Raw genomic sequence first — 20,439 nt, 5'->3', positions numbered from 1 at the left:
AGTCTCTTATTGATGAATTTTAATCATTTACATTTAATGTGATTACTGATAACTTTTTCCGTCTTGTTATTTATTTCTGTATGTCTTATATCTTTTTTTGTTCCTCAGTTTCTACAGTACTGCCTTCTTTTTTTGTGTTTGATTTTTTCCTAGTGCTTCCTCTTCATTTTCCTTTCTGTATATTTTGTAGTTATTTTCTTAGTGATTACCATGGGGATTACAGTTAACATCCTAAATTTAAACCAAATTTGAATTGATTAGGAACCCTGGTGGCACAGTGGTTTAGTGTTTAGCTGTTAACCCAAAATGTAGGCAACACAAACCCACCATCTGCCCCTCAGGAGAAAGATGTGGCAGTCTACTTCTGTGAAAAGTTACAGCCTTGGAAACTGTGTATAGGGTCTCTATGAGTCAGAATCGACTTGATGGCAATGGGTTTTTGGAATTTGAGCTGACACTAATTTAGCTGCAGTAGCATACATTAACTCTGATCCTATCCAGCTCGTCCCTCCTTTTTATGTTCTTACTATCACAGGTTACATCTTTACACATTGCATGCCTGTTAACATAAGATTATAATTGTTATTTTATGCATTTTTCTTGTAAATCATACAGGAAACAAAAAGAGTTATAAACTGAAGCACAGTAATACGGGATTTCATATTTACTTGAGTAGTTGTCTTACTATTGCTCTTTATGTCTTGTGGATTTGAGTTACTGTCTAGTATCTTTCATTTCTGCCTAAAGGACTCCTTTTGGTATTTCTCGTAGGGCTGATCTGTTAGTGAAAAATTCTCAGTTTTTATTTACCTGGAAATATCTTAATTTTTTTAATGATAGTTTTGCTGGGTATAGAATTCTTGGTTGTCATTTTTTTTTCCATTACTTTGACTATATTATCCCATTGTCCTCCGACCTCCATGGTTTCTGATAAGAAATCACACTTAATCCCCCCCACGCTGGTCTCTTTTTTATTGTGGTAAATATACAGGTTACAAAACATTTGCCATTTCATGGTTATGGATACTTTCTAGATACAACCAAACACCTCATGGGATTGATCGACTGGATTTGAGGGCATGAGACCATAGTCTCATGGGGCAGCTCAGTCAATTGGCATAAGATAGTCCATGAAGATAGTGTTCTATGTGCTACTTTGGTGAGTAGCGTCTGGGGTCTTAAAAGCTTGCGAACAATTGTCTAAGATATAGCTGTTGGTCTCTACTCGTTTGGAGCTAAAGAGAAAGAAGGAAACCAAAGGCTCAAAGAAGAAACTAGTCTACGGAACCAATAGTCCCAATGAACAGCGACATCACCTACTTTGAGACCAGAAGAACTAGATGATGTCTGGCTATCACTACTGACCATTCTCACCAGGAACTCAATAGGTGGTCCTGGATTGAATGGGAGAAAAATGTAGAACAAAACTCAAATTCCATAAAAAAGGCCAGACTTACTAGACTGATGGAGACTAGATGAACCCCCAGGACTATCACCCCAAAATACTTTTTAAACTGGGAACTCAAACTACTCCCAGAGGTCACCTTTCAGCCAAGTGACAGATTGGCTTATAAAATAAATAATATCGCCCATGAGTACTGTGCTCCTCAAAATAATCATCTAGATGAAACTAAATGGTTAACATTTACCCTAGACCAAAGATGAGAAGGCCGGGGAGGATGGGAAAGCTAGATTAATGGAAACAGAACAACCAAAATGGAAATAACAATAATGCTGATACATTGTAAAAAATGTAACCAATGTCACTGAATAATATTTATAAAAAAATAAATGATAACCTAGTTTCCTGTGTAAACATTCACCAAAAACACAGTAAAATGTTAAAAAAAAAGTCTCCCATTTCAATAGTCTTCACCTGTAAAGTTCAGTGATGTGTTAAATATGTTCATTGTATTGTTCAACCATCACTGTTAACCATTCTCAGATTTTTCCACCACCCTTAGCAGAAGCTGTGTTCCCTACACACTTGATCTTATTGAAGATCCCTTGTGCATGACAGATCACTTTTCTCTTACTGCTTTCAAGATTTTCTCTTTGTCCTTACCTTCCAACAGTTTGATTACAAAGTATCTCAGTGTAGATATCTTTTTTTAATTTTATATTTTTTATTGTGCTTTAAGTGAAAGTTTACAAATCAAGTCAGTCTCTCACACAAAAACCCATATACACCTTGCTACACTCTCCCAGTTACTCTCCCCGTAATGAGACAGCCCACTCCCTCCTTCCACTCTCTCTTTTCGTGTCCATTTCACCAGCTTCTAATCCCCTCTACCCTCTCATCTCCCCTCCAGGCAGGAGACGCCAACATAGTCTCAAGTGTCCACCTGATCCAAGAAGCTCACTCCTCACCAACATCCCTCTCCAACCCATTGTCCAGTCCAATTCATGTCTAACGAGTTGGCTTCGGGAATGGTTCCTGTCCTGGGCCAACAGAAGGTTTGGGGACTATGACCGCCGGGGTCCTTCTAGTCTCAGTCAGACCATTAAGTCTGGTCTTTTTATGATCAGTGTAGATCTCTTTTGAGTTTATAATGTTTGGAGTTCATTGAGCTTCTTGGATGTTTAGATTTTATGTCTTCATCAAATTTGAGATGGTTTAAACCATTATTTCTTCAAATATTTTTCTGCTTCCTTCTCTTTTTTCCTTCTGGAACTACTATGATGTGTATGTTGATATGCTTGTGGATGTCCCATATGTCCTTTGTCTCTATTCATTTTTTTTTTCCTGTTCTTCACACTCCACCTTTCAGAGCCTTCTTCTGTTTGTTTTATGTATAACAACTTTTGCTCCATCATACCTGAAGCAGAAGTGGCAGCAATGTATTTGGATAACTTTTCCCCACTAAATACCAGAAGAATAGGGTGAATTTTCTTTTGACTTTCCCATCTGGATAGACTTCTGGTAACTTCTAGAGTCCTCGGTTTACATCTAACACCCACGTGTTCACGAGATGGATGGATGATTGATAGTTTTTTATCATTGTGGTAGTCTTTTGCTCAGTTTCTTTGGCATTTGTTAGTCTACAGTGATGTTTTTCATTCATTCATTCAGTTATTTATTGAGGAAGACCTGTCGTCCTAGGCATGATGAGGCCTAGGAAGATGCCCTTAGGAAGCTAATATTTAGTGTCATAGGTTTCCCTTCATTTTCATAGTTGATCTTCTCAACCTAAGAGGTCAGCATTTGCTTTCTCTTAAAGAAACAGACCCAAGGAGATGAAGAAACTTGTCCAGTGTGATTTAGCTATATGTTGTTTACTCGAAGACAGTGGCACAACTAATTACTTTGTAGAATGTTTTCCACACCAGTGATTATGGGGTCTGGGTGTTGCCTTTGCCCGTTGACTCATTCTTCAGTCAATAAGTATTTGAGTGCTGCTTCGTGGCAGATATGTGCCAGCCATTGGGGATGCAGTGGTGACCCAGGCAGATGTGATTGCAAACTGTCAGAGTATGCTGTTTGCCTAGTAGGTGAGTTAGATAGATCGGAATGAAGGGTTCAGCTTCTTTTTTCACAGTGTCTGTAGTTGAGTCCATATAGGCTAAAAAAAAAAAAAAAATCCATTGCCATGGAGTCAACTTCATATATGTTAGAGTAGAACTGTGTTCCATAGATTTTCAGTGGCTGATTTTTCAAAAGTAGATTGCCAGCCCTTTCTTCTGAGGTGCTTTTAGATGGACTCAAACCACCAGCCTTTCAGTTTGCAGCTGAGCACATTAACCATTTACACCACCCAGGGACCCCTCCAAGTAGACCATGGGTGTTTTAGGGTGGACATGGATGCTGATGATTCCTATAAGAGGCTTCATTTTATAGAGACGAGGTAAAAAATTTAATTACAAAGTTAAAACTCGAGATTTTGGTCTTAGCTTTTAAGATATGGTGAGCAAGAATTCTGTGGCTATTTGCCTCTTCCTACTATCTGTTGGTGATTTTCTTTTATTCTGATTTTCTGATTTGCACGTTCATCTCTGGGTAGAGCATGAGATGGCACTTTCTGGCTTAGTGGTATGTCAGTTTTGATCTGACCATTTCTAGCTTCCTCAGAGTTTTTCATTTGTCAGCTAACCTTAGAAAACTCTTGTAGTTAATTTAAAAGACAGCCTGGGGTGCAGAAAGATTGCTAAACTGGGAGTCAAAAGATGTAGTTTTCAGTTGTGCTTAGGCAGTAGTAGTTGAGATCCTGTATCTTGTTCCTTTTGACTCATGATGTAAATTAACCCTTATCATTGTACAATCAGGAGCAAGATTGAATTGATTTGGAATCCCTTGGTGACTAGTAATACATAAAATGATGTAACATACAGGAGCTATCTTAGTTTTTTTTGGAATAAGGTGGAAATTCAAGTTACATGATTAAGTTAATATTAAGTATCCAGAAATTAACACCTGTGTAGGTACTGATTTTATTTATCTTGAAAGTGTTTTTGTACAGGTTCTGAAATGGCCTTATTCTAGGAATTGGCAAACCTGTATGTATTACAGATGGAAAAGACTTCCTTAGAAGGTAGAAAAGACGTCATTTCTTTGATAAAAATCTTGTTGCAAAGCCAGTCACAAATTTGAAGGAGGAATTAGTCTGTATCTAAAAAAAAAAACAAAACTTTTTTTTAATCAGTTAAGTTAGAATGGGACAGAAGCTAGTGAAGACTCTGTTGTTGGATTTGATTTGCCTGAAAATTCTTTCTCTAAGAATTTTTAAAAAATGGTTTTGAATTTTTTTTAAGGATGAATTTAAAGTATGGCAATACTACATCTTAAATCTTGGGATATTTAGCAATTTTCATTCAAATATTCTGGGTATGATTTTTCTTCTTTTCCCTAAATACAGGTACACACACAGAGAGATACACCTTTTTGTATCAGATTATGCCATACAGACCTCTTAGGAAGTTGTGAGGAGGAGAATAAATCAGTCTTCACATGCCAGCTGTGTCGTGGCAAAATCTCAGAATCCCACTATTTTCTTCCCAACCAGGAGGATATAACAGATACCCACTTTCAGCTGCCCAGCTGAGTTCTGACACCAGCCATCCACTGGCACTTCTTTCTCTGACCCTGACCTGTTGCCATCGAGTTGGTTCTGACTTACCGTGACCCTACGGGACAGAGTAGAACTGCCCCTTAGGGTGTCCAGGGCTGTAATCTTTAGTGTTCTGAGTGTCCTGCCCTTAATATGTCACTAAAATGCCTTGGCTGTGTTTAGTACAGATAGTGCAGATAGGACTCAGTTTACTCTCTAGTTGATGACCAGAGCCCTTGTTTTTAGCTCTTCTTGTGACCTGTCAGTTAGGAACTTGTTTGAGATTTTTGGTATTCAGAAACAAAGAATTGTGAGAGCACATTGGATCTTAAGCACTTTAACATTTGCTCTGTGTTAGGTGCTGAAGATAGATGAAAGGGTAAGACTCAGTTTCAGCCTCAGAAGCTAGTCTGGGGCAAGACACGTGCAGAGTGTCCAGGTCCCTGCCCGAGACATGTACAAACAGTGAGGACGCCCTGCCTGAGCTGTGTACAAGCAGTGAGGATGCCCTACCTGAGGCGTGTACAGGCAGTGAGGAGGCCCTGCCTGAGGCGTGTACAGGCAGTGAGGAGGCCCTGCCTGAGACGTGTACAGGCAGTGAGGAGGCCCTGCCTGAGACGTGTACAGGCAGTGAGGTGGCCCTGCCTGAGGCGTGTACAGGCAGTGAGGAGGCCCTGCCTGAGGCGTGTACAGGCAGTGAGGAGACCCTGCCTGAGGCCTGTACAGGCAGTGAGGAAGCCCTGCTGAGGCCTGTACAAGCAGTGAGGAGGCCCTGCTGAGGCGTGTATAAACAGTGAGGAGGGTCTGTTGAGGTGTGTACAAGCAGTGAGGAGACCCTGCTGAGGTAGGTACAAGAAGTGAAGAGGCCCTGCTAAGGCATGTACAAGCAATGAGGAGACCCTGCCTGAGGCCTGTACAAGCAGCGAGGAGGCCCTGTTGAGGCACGTACAATCAGTGAGGAGGCCCTGCTGAGGTGTGTAAAAGCAGTAGGGAGACCATGCCTGAGGCCTGTGTAGGCAGTGGGGAGGCCCTGCTGAGGCGTGTATACACAGTGAGGAGGCCCTGTTGAGGCATGTATAAACAGTGAGACCCTGCTGAGGGGTGTACAAGCAGTGAGGAGACCCTGCCTGAAATGTGTATAAGCAGTGAGGAGGCCCTGCCTGAGCCGTGTATAAGCAGTGAAGAGAGAAGGACTAACCGGTGAGGAGAGGAGCTGGTAAGGAAGGCTTCACGGAGGAGTAGATGCTGAGCTGGGTTCTAAAAGGTGAGTAGGCATTCCCACAGGGACACCAGAGAGAAGACATGGAGCCAAGGGCCAGCGCAGCTCAGCGGGGCTTTGTGCTTCACAGAGGCTAGGGATGGGTTGTAGGTGTGGGCAGAGGCCCATCACTGGGGCCTTTGTTGCCAGGCTGCAGGACTGTGTTTTATCCCATACGGGAGGCCGTTTCAAGCATGGAAGAGACATGATTGGATCTGAACTTGCTCACTCTCTTGTCAGTTTGGAGGACAGATGGAGAGGTTTGAGATTAGAGGTGAGACTGTCAGAATAGTCCAGGTGGAGGTCACAGGGCTTAAAGCAAGGCAGTGGCATTGGGTATGGTGAGCAGAAGACAACTTTGAGAAGTAGTTACTGAAAACGTGCAGTGTGGGAAGGGGGATTCCAGTCTGTCATGAGTCTGGTATCTTCCAGAGGAGGACGGAGCTGGGGCACTGGGGGCGATGGAGCAGTTTGGGATGGCTGAGCCTGGGAGACTTCAGATGGAACTGATCTCTGGGCCACTGGATCTCTCAGTTATTATTTATGAAGCATTTTGTTACTGTGAAAACATGTTTAACGGAAATTTTCAAACCAACCCAAAAGTAGAGAATAATAAAATGGACTCTTAGGAGTTCATATCTCAGCTTCAATAATTACCAACTTTCTGTGATAGAAACATCTATGTGCAAATAGCTACCACGGTAATTTTAACTTTACGTGGGACTTTCACTTTTCTAGCCCCTGGGTGGTACAGATGGTTAATGTGCTTGGCTGCTAACCAAAAGTTTGGAGGTTTGAGTTCCCCCAGAGGTGCCTTCGAAGAAAGGCCTTGTGATCTACTTCTGAAAAATCAGTCATTGAAGACGCCATGACAGTTCTGCTCTGACACACATGGGATCACCATGAGCTGGAGTTGGTGTGATGACAGTTGGTTCACTTTTCTAGACCTAGTGACCTATCTTTGAGCTTAGGGAATTGAGCTTAGACCCAGACTCCCTGGACTAGGGTCCACATACCCCTGCGGGCTGAAGCCATGGGATCAACATGAGAAATCTTTCTGGAGTCTTGGTTTTATTGGGAAGATTTTTCGTTTCTTTTTTTTAGATGTTTACTAATTGCTAAATAACACACTTTACTATTAAAACAAACATGGATATATTATGGAAGTGAGTACAAATTTTGCATAAAATTTTAAGGGAGAACATGAGAGTTCCACAGTGTTCACCTGTGACCAGTGTGCAGTCAGCTTCAGACCAAGCACAAGGCCCAGGGCGGGAGGGGGTCCTCACCTTCTGCTTCCTTGGAGGGTGCTTTGAAGGGATGTTTGAGATGTGCTGGCTCAGGAGACCTTTGAGGCTCCTTCAGCTCCATGGGTAGACACAGGCTGTAAAATTGTCAGTGACTATGGCTGGGGAACGGAGAGGGAAGTGGGCTCTGCTGCGGTGTTCTGGCAGGTGGGCGGCTGGGCTTTGCTTGTACTGAGCCACAGGCTTGCTTCAAAGACAGAATGTTTCCATTTGCAGTCATTGTGGATTTAGTTGTTTACTTGCAGTTTTGTTTTTTTTTTTTTTTCCTCATTCTGAAAATACCCAGCAGATGCATTTTGCCTTTCTTTGTAAATTAAATAGCAGTTCGGCTTTAGCGTGTGTTTTAACCTGTAGTGTAATTGTCACACACAGAAACTCAACTGTGCTGAGGTAGGGAGCGCACAGCTGGTGTCAGAGAAAATTTTTGTGAGTTAGCCAACATTTGTGGTATGCTGAGAGAACAATATTTGGGGAGAAATATGTAGCTCTAAACACTTGGGGCAGGCAAAGACTTCTTAAATACAACACCAAAAGCACAATCCATAAGAGAAAAAAATCGATGAATTAGACTTAAAGTTAAAAATTGTTCTTCAGAAGACACAAGAGAATAAAAAGAAAAGGCACAGATTGGGAGAAAATATTCGTAAAGTGTGTATCTGATAAAGAACTTGTATTCAGAATATATATATTTTTAAAAATCCCAAAACTCACTAATAAGGAAGGAAACATACCAAGTGGTGTGAAGATGTGGAGGAACTGAAACTCTTATACACGGCTGCTGGGAATGTAGAGTGGTACAACCACTTTAGAAAATAGTTTTTGACAGTTTCTTAAAAAGTTAAATATACACCTACCATGTGATCCAGCCATTCCATTCCTAGAGACAGGAAGGCATGTGTTCACACAAAGACTTAATACATGAATGTTCATAGCAGCTTTATTTGTAATAGCCAGAAACTGTAAACAATCCACAAGTTCATCAAGTGAACAGATAAACAAACTATGATAGATCAGTAAATGGAATATTCCTCAGCAATGGAAAGGCATGAACTATTAATGCGCATTATAATATGGCTCAATCTCAGAAACACTGTACTGAGTGAAGGAAGCTAGACAAAAGGACCATATGCTGTATGAGTCCATTTCTGTGAAATTCTAGAAGAGGTGAAGCTAAAGTGATAGGAAGCAGATCAGTGATTGCCTGGTGCTGGAGGGAGGGATCACAAGGGGCACAGGCCTGTGCTCGTGGTTTTGCACTGTATGCATAGTCAAAACTTAGAAAATTGTACACTTTAAATGTATAGTGCATTGTATATCTGTTACACCTCAACAAAGCTGTTAAAAAATTGATGTTTAATACTTTGATGGCCATTTAATGTGCTTTGCTTCATGTGGTTGGCTCTCCTCATTATTCTGTTAGTAGGTAGAATTAGCAATTACAGGTGAGAAAGTGAGGTTGAGGGGAGGCTACCTGACATATCCAAGCTCACTCAGCTGGTTGACCACAGACCAGGGCATGTGTGGCTGGGGGTTGTGTCTGGGGCGGGGTCTCCACACCTAGTCCTGTGTTCACAGAGTCTCCCTTTCCACTCTTCCTTTGGGAAACTGTTTTGCTTGTGCCCTCTTACTGTTTCCTTCTGCCAGGATTAGCAGGAAACAAGTGCTAAGTGATTTGGAACTTGTGTGTGATATTTTCCCTAGGGCACAGTCTTTTGCGGAGCGCCTGCGCCTGGGGATCGCTGTGATTCACGGGGAAGCGCAGGATGCTGAGTCCGACCTGGTAGATGGGAGGCACTCCCCGCCCATGGTCAGGAACGCTGCTGCCATCCACCCCAGCCTGGAGATCCCCCGTGAGTGCACCACTGGGTTTCACATTATCTGCGCTGCTCTCCTCATTGGGTCTATGGCTGGCTTCGTTTTATTTTTCTTTTCAAGTGTGAACTCCTCTTGTTGTGTTTTCTAACTGGCCCGAACTGATCGCACCTTTCCTAGCTGGTGTAGTGAGTGCTGCTTGGATGGCCTGGGAGTGGTGCAGCCTGCCGGCAGCAGTGTGTTCAGTCATGGCAGGAGTGATGACATGCCCAGACGGTTGTGACCCAGTGACGGCACTCCGGAGACCATCGGTTGTCTTTCTCTCACTCTTTCACTCACCCACTCACTCACTCACTCATTCATTCATTCAGTAATACATTCTAAAGGACAGCTGAACATAAGCAAAAAGCTTTTTATGCACAGTTACTGTAGTGTTGTTTCTAATGAAAATTTTCGGAAAAGTCTGTATGTTTTACCAGAGGGTAGGGATTGGTAAAATGTTATATCAGTACAGTTAATTATGCAGCCCTTTAAAATAATTTTAACTGTCTGGAAATGAGAACACCTATGGAATGTATATGAATAAGGCATGAGATACAAAATTGTATACCTGTCTTTGTCTGTGCAAGGACCAGGAGGGAATATGAAGAGTGAAAATAGTTATCGTGGGGTGGAAGAATTATGCATGAATTTTTGTTTTTCAGAAACTTCTTTCAAGCATTAGTAACATCATTTCAATTAAGAAAAATACTGTCTTTGTTTGGGTTCTTGGCTTTGCCTAGGAGTTGGCTCGCTTAGAAATAGAGGAGAAATTCAGAGGAGGTCTTATAGTTGGGGTAACCGTGGCTAAGGAGGTGGTCATTGGTAACGTGGTGGTCCATAGTATGGCCAGAAGGATCTGGAGGTTCTTAGAAGGAAGAGATGGGGATAAGGTGTGTAATACACTCTGCCAGGAGCCGACTGGGTAGAATTTTAAATTACCAGTACATGTACCCGGGTTATGAATGCAATTGTCAGCGACTTCAAGTTGGGAAAAATTAGTGAAGGGTGTTTTCAGAAGTCTAGCCCTCCCTGTATGGTATTGGGATAGATTGCAAGGAAGACTCCTGTAGTGATCACTAGAGGATGTTTTTTGCAGTATACTATAGATTTAATTTCACAGATCCTAAACATTGAACCTTTTTTGCACATTCGATGATTTGGCACCCTGTGTATAATACTTGTTTCAGTTAATAACAAATAGGTATATGAAGGGAAAAGAAAGCATTCCTACAACATTTTAAATATAGAGATTTTGATTTTAGATTTTAAAACTATTTTGTAGCCTCTGGTTTCTTATAGAAGAAAAAAATCGCGAACTAAAAAGGAAAACTGTACTTTTCCAGAATAGAAACACATTACACAGTTATTTAAAACATAAATAACGCCTAACAGGAAAATGACGTATCATGACTTAAGGACGCACCACATGTGTGTTTTGCTGGGCGTCCTTCCATTCCTTCCATCTTATTTTGTCAGAGCCGTGGTCACTGCTAAATACGTAATGTGAATCTTAGTGTGTCTCCCAACTACATTACATATCTTTTCCCAAGTCATTAAAAAAATTCTGTTGCAGAATTTTTTGGCAGTCTAACATCCCATCTCTGGATGTGGCTCAAACTGCCCAGCCGTCGCCCGACTTGGGGTATTTATGTTGTCTTCTGCCCTTTGCCAATATAACAGAAATGGGGTAACAAATGTATTTGAGTAGAAGACTTTTTCTGTACTTTGGTTTTTTTCTTTATAAGTTTTCTAGAAGTGAGATTAATGGGGCAAAAAGTATGACTATCTGTAAGGCTCTTCATGTTGTCACCTTGATTTCCTAAAGGGCTGTACCGATAACATACTCTTTCACCAGCGTTGGGAACAAGTGCCAGGGGACAGGAGTGTTGAAAATGTAAAAATTAGTTCAATTCTGGTGTTTATCTTGTTTTGTTTTACCTTTTTTGTCCCCGCTTCCCTGCCAGGATCCTACCTAGGTTCACATTTGATTGCTATGTGTCTTTAGTTTCTTTTTATCTAGAACCAAACAAACAAACAAAAAAAACCAAACCCACTGCCGCTGAGTCATTTCTGATTCATAGTGACCCTATAGGACAGAGTAGAACTGCCCTATAGTATTTCCAAGGCTGAAAGTCTTTACGGAAGCAGACTGCCACATCTTTCTCCCTCGGAGTGGCTGCTGGGCTCAAGCTAGCAGACAAATGCTTAACCACTGTACCGCCAGGGCTCCTTTTTAATCTAGAACAGTGGTTCTCAGTTGGGGGTCAGTATTTTGCCTCCTGTGGACATTCTGCAGTATCTGGAGACATTTTTGATTGTCATAACTGTAGGGGGTGCTGTTGGCGTCTAGTGGGTAGAGATGATGCTGAACATCCTACGATGCACAGGACAGCCCCAAAACAAAGAACTATTGATCTGGCCTAAAATACCAGCTGTGCTAAGGTTGAGAAGCCTTGATCTAGAACACTCTTTCCACTTTTTCTTTCTTCAATGACATTGACTTTTTAAAGGGTTTGCTTTACTTTTTAGTGTAGAAACCTTGTGTTTGTTTTTTTCTGACCAGTGCTGATTCCTAAAGAAAAGCCTCCAATCACAGTTGTTGGGGATGTCGGAGGAAGGATCGCCATCATTGTGGTATGTTAACCTATTATCATTACTGCTTTTAGTATTTGCTGTTAATATCCTGTTGATTTGTTGGTTACCTGTGTGCACATAAAGAGGCCTGTGGATACTGTATGGCCAGCTGACTCTCAGTTAAGTTGATGCATTGTGCTAAGTGTTTACTTTAGCCCAAAGCTTGAAAAATATCATTAGTTTAAAAAAAAAAAAAAGGGGTAGAAAATATCATGCCGTTAATGTTATTAGTAATAACATGGGAAATTTTTTTTGGTATTAAAAGCAGATATAAAATTGATGATAACTGTATAAAATGCACATCCTTTCACACTTTACAGAACCAGTGCATGAAAAGAGTATATTTAATGCCTGTATAGTTTAAAGAATAATAGTATAATGGACACCTGGATACCCACCACCCAACTTAAGAATCAGAACATTGCCTCATCTAGGCTTTCTGTCTGTCTTTGTTCTCCCCTCAGCCCCCAGGCTGTCACTAACCTGAGCATTGTTCATTCCTGCTCTTACTTGTCTTTATACCTCGCATACGTGTATCCTTAAACACTATGTTTTGTTTTGTAGTTTATAGAAATGAAGTATTTATGCCCTTTGTGTCTTTTTTATCCCACATTGTTGTTGAGATTATATGCGATATGGCACATAGTTGCAAGTTTTTCCTGTTACTTCTGTCTGCTGTTCCGTGGTATGACTGTTACACAGCTTATTTATCAATTCTGCAGGCATTGAGCGTAATCTTTTGCTCTTTCCAAATAATACTGCTTTGCACCTTCTCGTATCTACTTTTTGGTGCATATACTAAGAGGTTCTAGGGACCTAGCAGTAGAATTGAGTCTGAAGGTACACATGGTAGTACCAAATTGTTTCCAAGTGGGCACACCAGTTGGCCAGCCTTCCAGCACCCGGTGTTTGTGCTTCAACTTCTTTCAAGTCAGGAAATATGCCATATCACCCTGTAGGATAACAGCTGTACCACTTAGTTTATTCCTTAACTAACAAAACATGTGGTAACAAAAAGATGCTATGGATTCAGTAACACTTCTTTTTCCTTTCTATTAAAACTATATTTTTAAAAAAGACTTTATTTTAAAGTAATCAGATTCACAGAAAATAGCACAGTGACAGGAACATGTGAACGTACCATCTGTCCAGGCTAAACAGACCCTTTTACACAGCAAGTTTGTCACAGTGTCATTAGTCAGACCCTTTCTTTTCCCTGGTGGTCTGCACCCATCTTGGCAGAAGTATTCCCATGCCTTTTGCTCAGTCTGTAACTTGACAGGATGACATCATCGATGACGTTGACAGCTTTCTGGCTGCAGCGGAGACCCTGAAGGAAAGAGGGGCGTATAAGATCTTCGTGATGGCGACCCATGGCCTGTTATCTTCAGATGCTCCGCGGCTAATTGAAGAATCCGCCATCGATGAGGTACCAGCCTTTGAGTGGCACGTGCTGCCCTGGTGCTCCAGAGGTCTGATCCGTACTTTGAGAGGGCAGGGAGGAGAGCGGGCACCTGGGGAGTTACAAATTGGCTTCGAAATGTGGGTTATGTTTGCGTGTCATTGAACCTAAGCCTTGTTTTTTTTGTTTTGAATTTTTTAAAGAAATATTGTACTTTAGATGGAGGTTTACAGAACAAACTAGTTTCTCGTTAAACAGTACACATATTGTTTTGTGACATTGGTTACCAACCCCACAACATGTCATTACTCTCCTTTCTTGATCTCAGGTTCCCTATTATCAGCTTTCTTGTCCTTTCTTGCCTTATAGTCCTTGCCCCCAGGCTCATGTGTCCCTTTAGTTTCATTTTGTTTTATGGGCCTGTCTAATCTTTGGCTGAAGGGTGAACCTCAGGAGTGACTTCATTACTGAGCTAAAAGGATGTCTGGGGGCCATACTCTCGGGATTTCTCCAGTCAGGCCAGTAAGTCTGGTCTTTTTTTGTGAGTTAGAATTTTGTTCTACATTTTTCTCCACTTCTGTCCAGGACCCTCTATTGTGATCACTGTCAGAGCACTCAGTGGTAATAGCTGGGCACCATCTAGTGCTGGACTCAGTTTGGTGGCGGCTGTGGTAGATGTGGTCCATTAGTCCTTTGACCTAACCTTTCCCTTGTGTCTTTGGTTTTCTTCATTCTCCCTTGCTCCCGATGTGGTGAGAACAGTGGGGTATCTTAGAGGGCCGTTTACAAGCTTTGAAGACCCCAGACACCACTCACCAAAGTAGAATGTAGAACATTTTCTTTGTAAACTGTGTTATGTCAGTTGAGCTGGATGTTCCCTGAGACAATGGTTCCTCACAGCTCTCAGCCCAGTAATTCAGTCTCTCAGGGAGTTTGATATGTCTCTGGAGCTTCCACGACCTTGCCTGGAAAAAGTTGTGCTGGCTTCCAAAGTATTGTGTACTGTCTTACTCTTCACCAGAGTTACCACTTATCTATTGTCTCTTTAGCGTTTTTCTATCCCCTCCCTGGTAACCATCAAAGATTGTCTCTTTTTGTGTGTAAACCTTTTCCTGAGTTTTTGTAGTAGTGGTCTCATACAATATTTGTCCTTTTGTGATTAACTTATTTCACTCAGCGTGATACCCTCCAGATTCATCCATGTTGTGAGATGCTTTGCAGATTCATTGTTCTTTCATTGCATAGTACTCTGTTGTGTGTATGTACCATAGTTTATCTATTCATCTGTTGATGGGCACCTACGTTGTTTCCGTCTTTTTGCTATTATAAACAATGCCGCAGTGAACATGGGTGTGCATATGTCTATTCGTGTGATGGCCCTTATATCTTTAGGATATGCTCCTAGGAGTGGGATTGCTGGATCATATGGTATTTCTATTTCTAGCTTTTCTGAGGAGGTGCCATATCATTTTCCAGAATGGTTATACCATTTTGCATTCCCACCAGCAGTGCATAAGAGTCCCAGTCTCCCCACCATTTGTTATTTTCTGATTTGTGCCAGTAATGCTGGAGTCTAAGCCTTGTTCTTTTGCCCATGGCCACAGTTAATGATCATGGTAACTGTCATAGATGAACCCTTTGCTCCATGCTGGGCACTCTTCCACATGCTTTGCATACGTTGTCACAACGTTTATCTCCAAGCCCCTGAAGGTTGAGGCTATCACCCCTTTTGTAGAAATGAGCAAATGGTAGCTCAGAAAGATTAAGGAGCATCTTGAGATCAGATAGTTACTAAGGTGAGCATTTGGTTCAAATCTCAGTTTGCTCATGACCGAGCCCAGCTCTTTCGATCCTGCAGATGCCTGTGGTGTCTGTGGAGAGGAAGGTGATGGGGATGGTGTTGCCTCCAGTTCCCTATTGTGGCAGAATTGAGGCCAGGCCAGAGAGGCAGTTTAAAGCAAATGCAGCTTTAACTTGCCCTGCTTTGTCTAGCCAGCTTGTTTCAGACACCAGCTGGGTGTCATGGGATTTTTATGGAATTAATTACATTTTTAGTATCTCTTAAAAAAAATTTTTTTTTTTCTTAAGAAATAATGGTGGCTCTGTTCTGAGACCAGAAGAACTAGGTGGTGCTGGGTACCACTACTGACCGTTCTGACCAGGGCCACCATAGATGGACCCTGATTGAATGGGAGAAAAACGTGGAACAGAACCTCAAATTCCTAAGGAAAAAAAAACCCAAAAAACAAAACGAGACTTACTGGACCAGTTGAGAGTGGAGGACTCCCCGAGACTATATTGCCCTGCAATACTCTTTATTTTTTGAGCATTATTGTTTAGGAGCCCCGATGGTGCAGTGGTTAAGAGCTACAGCTGCTGACCAAAAGGTCGGCAGATCGAATGCCCACAGCTGCTTCTTGGAAACCCTATGGAGTAGTTCTACGTACAGGGTACCTATGAGTTGGAACTGACTCGATGGCAACGGATTTGGGTTTTTTTTCATTTATTTTTAGGTAAAAGTTTACAGAGCAAATTAGTTTCCCCTGTGTACCTATCGCTGTACCAGTAGCAGGCTGTTCTGACTACCATGGCTGTATAACAGATTCTGAGATAGGGGAGTGTGAGGCCTCCTACTTTGTTTTTTTTCAGGAATGCATTACTTATCCTAGGCCTCTTTTCTTTCCATATAAAGTTGATAATTAATTTCTCCATCTCATTAAGGAATGTTACTGGAATTTGGATCAGGATTGCATTCTGTCTGTAAATCACTTCGGGTAGTATTATCATTTTCACAATGTTAAGTCTTCCTATTCATGAGCATGGTATGTTTTTCCATTTATGCAGGTCTGTTTTGATTTCTTGCAGTAGTGTTTTATAGTTTTCTTTGAATAAGTCTTTTATATCCCTAGTTAGGTTTATTCCCAAGGTTTATCTTTTGGGGGCTATTGTAAATGGTATTATTTTCCTGATTTCGTTTTTGGAGCTCTCTTGGTTAGTATAGAGGAATCCTATTGATTTTTTGGCAATACTCTTTAAACCTTGAACTGAAACTCACCCCTGAGGTCACCTTATAGCTAAATAACAGACTGGCTCACAAAATAATGACTATCACCTGTGGGTACTGTGCTACTTTAAAAAATCATCTGTGTGAGACCAAAACAATCAACCATTTCTTTAAAATAAAGATAAGAATATAAGGGGGCAGGAAAACTAGATGAAGGGAAACGGAACAGCCAGAATGGAAATATTGAGAATGTTCACGCATTGTGGAGAGTGTAATCAATGTCACTGAACTGTTTATGTAGAATTTGTTGAATGGAAACCTAAGCTGCTGTGTAAACCTTAACCAAAAACACAATAAAATATTACTTAAAAAGAAATAGAGGTGGCTGTCAAACGGTTAAGCACTCAGTTGCTAACCAGAAGTTTGGCTGGTGGTTCAAGTCTATCCAGAGGCACCTTGGAAGAAAGACCTGGCAGTCTACTTCCAGAAAGTTAACTGTTGAAAACCCTAGTATAGCACAGTTCGCTCTGACATACATGGGGTTGCCATGACTTGGAGTTGACTCAACAGCAAGCAACTGGTATAACTGGTCCCCTGTATATTCCTGGGTATTCAATCTTTTTTTTTTTTAAAACAGTATTGTGTTTTCAGCAAAGGTTTAGATAGAAGTTGTTTAGGTTCTCATTCAGCAATTACTACACAAGTTGTTCAGTGACATTGGTTACATTCTTTACAGTGCATGAACATTCTCGTTTTTGTTCTGTTTGTTCTGTTTCCATTAGTTTCCCTGTCCCCTTACATTATTATTTTTGTTTTAAAGTAATTGTTGATCATTTTGGTCTTATATAGGTGATTTTTTTCAAAGGAGTACTTATGGATGATAATCATTATTTTTTTAGCCAATTTGTCATTTAGCTACAAGATGACCTTGGGTTAGTTTTGGTTCAAGATTTCAAGAGTATCTCGGGGCAGTAGTCTTGGGGATTCCTCCATCTCAACCAGTCTAGTACACCTGTGTTTTTTTTTTTTTTTTTTTTTTGGAATTTGATGTTCTGTTTTACAATTTTCTCCCATTCTATCAGGGTGCATCTATTGTGGCCCTGATTATAATGGTCAGTAGTGGTAGCTGAGCACCATCTAGTTCTTCTGGTATCAGAGTAGATGAGGCCATGGTTCATGTAGACTAGTTTCTTCTTTGAGCCTTTGGTTTCCTTCCTTCTCTTCTGCTCCTGACAATTAGAGACCAATAGTTGTGTCTTAGATGGCCACGTGCAAGCTTTTAAGACCCCATGGGGTACTGGATCTTAAATTAGTCCAATTCCTTTTGCTTTTCCAAGTCCCACATGTTTATTTTTTAACACTAGGTTAGATCTCCGTGGTTCTGGCCCTTAGTTTATCATTTTTGATGGGCTAAAGACACTTGAGCACAAACAAGGACAGAGTTGGATGGCCTCCTTACTCACCTAGACCAAACATGACTAGGAAGCAAGATGAAGTTAGAAACTCTGAAGGAGGCAAGATCAGGGTCTCAGAATTCACATATCAAATGAAGTGGGAAAACCTCAGGCACAAGAGGGTCCCGCCTCAGCCAGTCCACCCATCACCAGACAGAGTTCTTATGGGCATGCTCTCTGGTTTGTGAGGACAGATGAGGAAGAGCAGACTGGGAGGAGGTAGAAGTGCCAGCTAGCAGCATATCCTCATCGAGCAAAGTGGGGCTTGGAGCAGAGGCACAAACAGCAGAAGAAACAGACATAATAGAAACTGAGTGTAGCAGCCAGAGGCTCTTCAGTGTAGAGGCAGTCGGTGTGGATACCTTTGTACTCTTATAAGGGGTTTATCGTACTCATAATGGTTACTTGGGTGAGTAGCGAATGGCTAAGCCATGATTATTAGTATAGTCACTGTGTTTTAGGAAGCTAAGATTTTCGTATAAACATATAGACCAAAAAAAAAAAAAAAAAAGACCAAAGCATAGTTATATAACAGATTATAAAGTTATAACCAATGTAGAAGTAACGGCAGAACCAACAAATGAGGAGGGAGGAGGGGGAGAGATGCTAATCTCCTCATCTGTCAAAGCAGGAAGCCACTATGTAGAGCTTGGGCTGACAAATCAAGAAATCGAAGGGTTTTATCTTTATTAAAAGTGGTTAAATGAAATGTCCGGAATAGGCAAATCTCTGGAGGCAGAAAGTAGATCAGTGGTTGCCAGGAGCTTGGGGAAGTGGGGAATGGGGTGCGACTGGTATGAGGTTTCCTTTTTGGAGTGAAGAAAGCGTTCTGAGATTGATTAGGGACATGGTTGCACAACTCGGAGAATGTGTTAAAAACCACTGAATTGTGTACTTCAAGTGGATGAATTGTATGGCATGTGAGTGATGCCTCAATAAAATTGTTATTTGAAGGAAAAAAAAAAGTGGTTAAAATAAATTTGGAAAATTCATTCCCCAATGGCAGTGCTTAATATAGTGAGAAAAACTGGCCCACACCAGGACCACCAGTTGTGCACTCCAGGGGGCACTGCTTACATAGCAGTCATTCCCCATTTCTCTTCAGTCTGCCCAGCCCTTGGCAACCACTAATCTACTTTCTGTCTCTAGAGATTTGCCTATTTTCTATATTTCATATAAATGGAATCATACAATATGTGCTCTTTTGTGACTTTGACTTAGTGTAATTTTTTTAATGTTATTTACTTTGTTGTTGAGAATATACACAGCAAAACACATACCGATTCCACAGTTTCTGCGTGTACCATTTAGTGACATTGATTACGTTCTTCAAGTTGTACAACCATGTTCACGCTCCTTTTCCAAGTTGTTCCTCCTCCATTAACATAGCTTCACTGTCCCCTAAGGTTCCTATCTAATGTTTTGAGCTGCTGTTGTCAATTTGATTCCATAGAGACAGTTCTTGAAAGAGCATAGTGCTCAAGGCAGACATTTTTCTACTAGTTAAGCTAAATTTTTGTTTGGTTTTAAAAAGACTTCAGGGGATATTTTTGGTTTAAGATTTAAGAATCATCTCAGGGCAGTAGTTTCAGGTATTTATCCAGCCTTCATGGCTCCAGGAAGTCTGGAGTCCATGAGAATTTGAAATTCTGTTCTGCATTTTTCTGTATTTGATCGGGATTCTTCCATAGAATCTTGGATCAAAATGTTCAGTAACTGGCACCATCCAGTTCTTCTGGTCTCATCACAAAGGAGGCAGTTGTTCATAGAGGCAATTAACCACACATTCCATATCCTCCTGCTATTTCTGACTGTCCTTCCTCTGTTGTTCCTGGTGAAAAGAGACCAATTGCTGTGTCTTGAATGACTGTTTGCAAGCTTTTAAGAACCAAGGCACCATGCAGTGAACTAGGAGGTAGAACAGAAGCACTAAACATGGTATTAGGCTAGTTAACTGGGATATCCCATGAAACCATGATCCTAAACCTCCAAACCAAGAAACCAAATCCCAGATGATGTTTGGTTGTACGTAAGCAGCCTCAGCAGTTACTCTTTTTGTGTGTGTCGTTGTTGTATATATTTCTGTTGTACAACTTGCCAGTTCAACTTTTTACATGTGTACAACTTACTGACAGCAATTAGAATAATCGGCTGTGCAACCTTACCCTTAGTTAATGTGATATTTTCATCACCGTTAACCCTCCCTTTCCCCCATCCTTCCTATCCCAGGTAACCTAATAAACTGAAAAACTTTGTTCTCTGTGGAGTTGCCTTTTTTTATCTTTTTATGTAAGTGAGGTCATACAATATTTGTCCTTTTGTGATTGACTTACTTCACTCAGCATAATGTCTTCCACCTTCATCCATATCATAACATGTATCAAGACTTCATTTCTCAGACTCACACTTAGCTGATTTTAAAACATATATACAGCTACAATAATCAGAACAGCCTGATACTGTTATAACAATAGACACATA

The 20,439-nt window shown here is 41.1% G+C and overlaps 1 protein-coding gene across 7 annotated transcripts in view; it reads left to right on the top strand.

The window, feature by feature from the left end:
* The window catches only part of PRPSAP2 (phosphoribosyl pyrophosphate synthetase associated protein 2), a 70,575-nt gene that overhangs the window by 36,998 nt on the left and 13,138 nt on the right, over positions 1-20,439 (top strand). For 6 of the 7 annotated variants that reach the window (XM_064279371.1, XM_064279372.1, XM_064279370.1 and 3 more), the window contains 3 exons: positions 9,312-9,460; positions 12,028-12,098; positions 13,381-13,527. In XM_064279371.1, coding sequence (XP_064135441.1) covers positions 9,312-9,460; positions 12,028-12,098; positions 13,381-13,527 — 367 coding nt within the window. The remainder of the gene's footprint in view (positions 1-9,311; positions 9,461-12,027; positions 12,099-13,380; positions 13,528-20,439) is intronic. The other variant, XM_064279373.1, reaches the window with a different exon arrangement.

The sequence above is a fragment of the Loxodonta africana genome, chromosome 2 (genome assembly GCF_030014295.1).
Source record: "Loxodonta africana isolate mLoxAfr1 chromosome 2, mLoxAfr1.hap2, whole genome shotgun sequence".
Taxonomy (NCBI): Eukaryota; Metazoa; Chordata; class Mammalia; order Proboscidea; family Elephantidae; genus Loxodonta; species Loxodonta africana.
Note: the sequence above shows the minus strand (reverse complement) of the source record. Positions and strands in the feature narration are given on the sequence as shown.